The sequence below is a fragment of the Corvus brachyrhynchos genome, unplaced genomic scaffold (genome assembly GCF_000691975.1).
Source record: "Corvus brachyrhynchos isolate BGI_N302 unplaced genomic scaffold, ASM69197v1 scaffold904, whole genome shotgun sequence".
Taxonomy (NCBI): domain Eukaryota; kingdom Metazoa; phylum Chordata; class Aves; order Passeriformes; family Corvidae; genus Corvus; species Corvus brachyrhynchos.
This window is the reverse complement of record NW_008237536.1, coordinates 597,826-601,729: the sequence shown is the minus strand read 5'-3', so window position 1 is coordinate 601,729 and position 3,904 is coordinate 597,826. Positions and strand designations below refer to the sequence as shown.

Below are 3,904 nucleotides of genomic sequence, written 5' to 3'. Positions count from 1 at the left end.
CCCCTGCGCCCCCCGGCCGTGCCCGAGTCCAGCTTCTGAGCCATGGGGGGGGGGGCATCACCCCCCAGCAGCTGTACAGCAGGTCCTGAACGGATCAGGGAGCTCCCCAGCTGGGGTGTCCCAGCCCAAGGGTGCCTGAAACAGGGATCCCAAACCAGGGGCATCCCGATCTGGGGGCTCCCAATCCAGCTGGGGGCAGTCAGGTACCCCGAAGCTGGGCCATCCCAACCCAGGGCCATCACAAACTGAGGACCATCCCAAATCAGGAGCTCACAAATCAGGGCATCCCAACCTATTGGCTCCCAACCCAGGGACTTCTGACCCAGGGGAAAGCCAAACCAGGGTATCTTGACCCAGAAGCTCCCAGATCCTGATCCAGGAGCATTCCAAACTGGGACCATCCCTAGCTGAGGGTTTCAGACGTCGGCTCATCCCAAAGTGGTGGCTCTGAACCCAGGGGTCTCCCAGCACGGGGCTGTCCCAAACGGGGCAGGTGGGTGCAGGGTCTCCAGCTCTGCAGCACCAGAGTATTTATTGTACCAGGAGAGTTTTATTTAGAGACGCTTTTTGTTTTCTAAAAGGCGACTATTTGGGGGTGGGGGGTCCCCCACACCTCGGTCTATGCAATCCCCGATTCCTGCAGCCAGCTTTTGTACGGGGCTCTGCCCCACCGCCGGCGGTTTCTATTAAAGACACGTGAAACAAGCCCAGTGTCCATCCCAGGGGACGTGTCTGAGGGGAAAAGGGCTCTGTGTCCCTTAGGGGTGGTCCTGGTACTGCAGTGGGGATCAGCCCAGGGGTCAGTCCTGGCTGGATCCTGCTGTGTGGGGTGGCTGTGCCTGAGTGAGGCCTGGGAGCAGGGTGGCAGCACCAGGAGTGCCGGAATCCTGGAGCTGAGCCCACCCAGGCATGAGCAGGATGTCTGGGGAAACTTGGTGCAGCCACAGCGAGGGATGGAGGTGAAGGTGGTGGGATCAGGGAGGAGATGGAGGAGATGGACACAAGGGTGGAGGAGGAAAGGAGGGCTGGTAGACATGGAGGTGGGATCAGCGTGGAGACAGAGATGGATGTGGAGGAGGTGGGATTGGGGTGGAAATGGAGGAGGTCGGGGTGGATGAGGTGGGATGGAGGGGATGGAAGGGATGGGCAAAGGTGGAGATGGAAACAGGATTAGGTGGAAGTACATGAGCAGGAAGGTAGAGGAGACCATCCCTTGCTGGAGGCTGCTCCAGGCCAAGGCCCCTGCGGTGCCACTGCTGCTGCCATGGCTGTGGCCCTGCTTTGCAGCAGGGGACACGTGGGTTTGTCACTTGTTGTCACCCAGGCACTCGGCAGCCCTGGCTGTGGCAGCTGCCCTGGGGTGCCCAGGCGTGCTGGCAGTGACAAGGACAGGACCCCTCCGCTGCTCTGCATGCCACAGCTGCAGCTGGAGAGGGTGGGAGCCCCAATGTGACTCCCATGCCTGACACTGCCCCATCCCATGGCACCAGATCCATGACAGCCCCTATAGAACCCCAAACCACCATTTTATCACCCAAACCCTCTGCACTCCCAAGTCCTCCCCCCAAGGCTGGGGCAGGAAGCAAAGGCCGGTGCTGCCGGGCAGTTCTCAGAGAGTGGCACACGGATTTATTGGATTTATTGATTGCTTTGGGGTGCTGGTGCCCCCCGGTGCCCACCTGGGGCGGGGGGCACGGCACGAGCGGGGTGGGGGCGAAGCGCTGCCATTTCCATCCTCCCTCTCGCACTGGCCGGGCGGGAATGGCTCCAGATAAAACAAATCTCTCTATAGTTTCTCTCTCTCTATACAAATATAGAATATATATATATCTCTGCTGATATATATATATATAGATCTTCTCTCTCTGGAAAGGATAAAAGGTTAATTTGTCTGTGCATGCACGACCAAAGCCACCAACCCCCAGGGACAGCGGGTGCCGAGGGACGTGCACCTCCTCCGCTAGCACCCCGAGAGCCGGGGGGCACATCCTGCGTCCCCAGGTTATTGCTGGTCAGGTCCCATCCTGCTCCCAAACAAGCGGAGGGGGAAGAAGCCGAAGAAAGGAAATCCCACTGCAAAGCGCCGGCGAGCTCCTTGTCACCTGGCCAGCACCCTGTGGCACCAGCCTGGGGGCATGGAGGACGTGGAGGCATCACCCCAGGGTCGTGGGTGCTGCGGGGCAGGGGGTGCAGGCACCCGGTTCAAAGGCAAAGTCTGGATAAGGCGAACAAAAATGAACTAAAGAACAGCGGCCGCCCCCAAACCGGACGCTTTGCCACCCAAAACTGGCCCGTGGCCCTCGGTGCCGGTGGCCGGTGCTGGCCCCTGGGTGCCGCACGGATGAGCTTGGGGACAGGGACACTGTCATAGGGCTGTGCTCTCCGATTCCTCCTCCTCCTCCTGCCGCGGGCTCAGGCTCGGCCCCGAGAGTCTCTGCGCTGCCTCCGGCGGGTCCCGGCACAGGGCGGCGTCCGGGGACACGTGGAGGGAGGGGACCTCAAAACGGAGCAGACCTGCGGGAGGGCACAGTGATGGGGCACCCACCGGGGCTGGCACCGTGTTAGTGCCACCACCAGGGCTGTCACCGCCGCCCTCTGCTCTGTGGACCCCACCCGAGCCAGGGCGGTGACACCAGCTGTCCCCACACACTGCCCGCGTCCCACGAAGCTCTGTCCCCCTGAGCGTGGGTGACACCTCTGTCCCCTCTCCCAGGGGACCCGCAGGGTGAGGCTGCACCTGTGAAGTGACAGGGTGAGCACAGGCACAGGCAGGCAGTGTCACCGTGTCCCTTGCTGAGAGCAGAGCAACCCCCTCAGGTAGAAAAAGCACCTCTGCCACAGCTGCCTGGCCCAGGGACACTGCCCAGGGACATTCCCAGGGACGTTGCTCAGGATGTGGCTCAGGGACTTTGTTGTCCCAGAGTGGGACAGTGAAGCTGCAGCTAAGGCCAGGAGCGATGCCAGGGTGTGATATCAGGGCTGCGTCCATGCCAGGGTGCCACGCCAGGCCCACAGCAATGCTTTGGCAGAGCCACACCCATGCCAATGCCACCCAAAGGCAGGTGGCAGCCCCTGGGGACACTGACCAGCCCCACAGCGTGCCCGGGACTTTCTGCCGCTCACGCCCTCACAGGCAGGACGGGCACACAGGGAACAGATCCCTGTGCCCTGCCGGACCCCATGCCAGGGACACTGGGACACTCCCCCAGCCTCTGTGTCCTCTGGGGTCCCCAGTGTCACCTGGCACTTCCAAAGCATCCCCCTGGCCATCCCCCTCCAGCAGCACAGGGACCCCGGGGAGACACGGCACCAACACAGCCCAGGGCCAGGGAGGGCAGAGCGGCAGGGGCAGCAGCACAGCTCCCGGGGCTTTCCCGGGACATCGCATTCCTGGTGACACTGCCACTTCCCAAGGGACACAGCCAACTTCCCGATTGCATTGGCACCTCCCTGGGCTCATCACCACCGTCCTGGGGACAGTTCCTCTTTTCCGGGGCCATCACCACCTTCCTGAGTACCTGGCCACCCTCGGGGATGTTGGCACCCTCCTGGGCCAGCACCACCTCGCTGGGGCCAGTTCTACCCTGCCTCTGCTATTGTCACCTTCCTGGGGACATCTCCACCTTCCCAGGGACATTGCCATTTCCTAGAATGCATTGTCACCTTCCTGGGGACATCACCAACTTCCTAGGGACAGTTCTGCCCTTCCAAGCACTTGTCACCTTCCTGGGGAACACTGCCACCTTCCGGGGCACCGTTTTGCCTTCCAAGGGACACTTCCACCTTTCCGGGGAGGGTGCCACCTTCCTGGGGACATCACCGCCTTCGAGGGCTCGGTCCTGTGTTCCCAGGGCCATTGTCCCCGTCCTGGGGGACTCTGCCACCCCCCCGAGAGCCCCCCCCC

The 3,904-nt window shown here is 62.3% G+C and overlaps 2 protein-coding genes across 2 annotated transcripts in view; one reads left to right on the top strand and one right to left on the bottom strand.

Moving 5' to 3' along the window:
* LOC108446075 (ubiquitin carboxyl-terminal hydrolase 43-like) overlaps positions 1 to 1,645 on the top strand; it is a 5,161-nt gene extending 3,516 nt beyond the window's left edge. Inside the window, exon 7 of the mRNA XM_017731582.1 lies at positions 1,570 to 1,645. Within this exon, the coding sequence (XP_017587071.1) occupies positions 1,570 to 1,645 (76 nt within the window). The remainder of the gene's footprint in view (positions 1 to 1,569) is intronic.
* Positions 1,646 to 2,365: 720 nt separating this feature from the next.
* The window catches only part of ARHGAP44 (Rho GTPase activating protein 44), a 16,591-nt gene continuing 15,052 nt past the window's right edge, over positions 2,366 to 3,904 (bottom strand). Inside the window, exon 19 of the mRNA XM_017731580.1 lies at positions 2,366 to 2,497. Coding sequence (XP_017587069.1) covers positions 2,366 to 2,497 — 132 coding nt within the window. The remainder of the gene's footprint in view (positions 2,498 to 3,904) is intronic.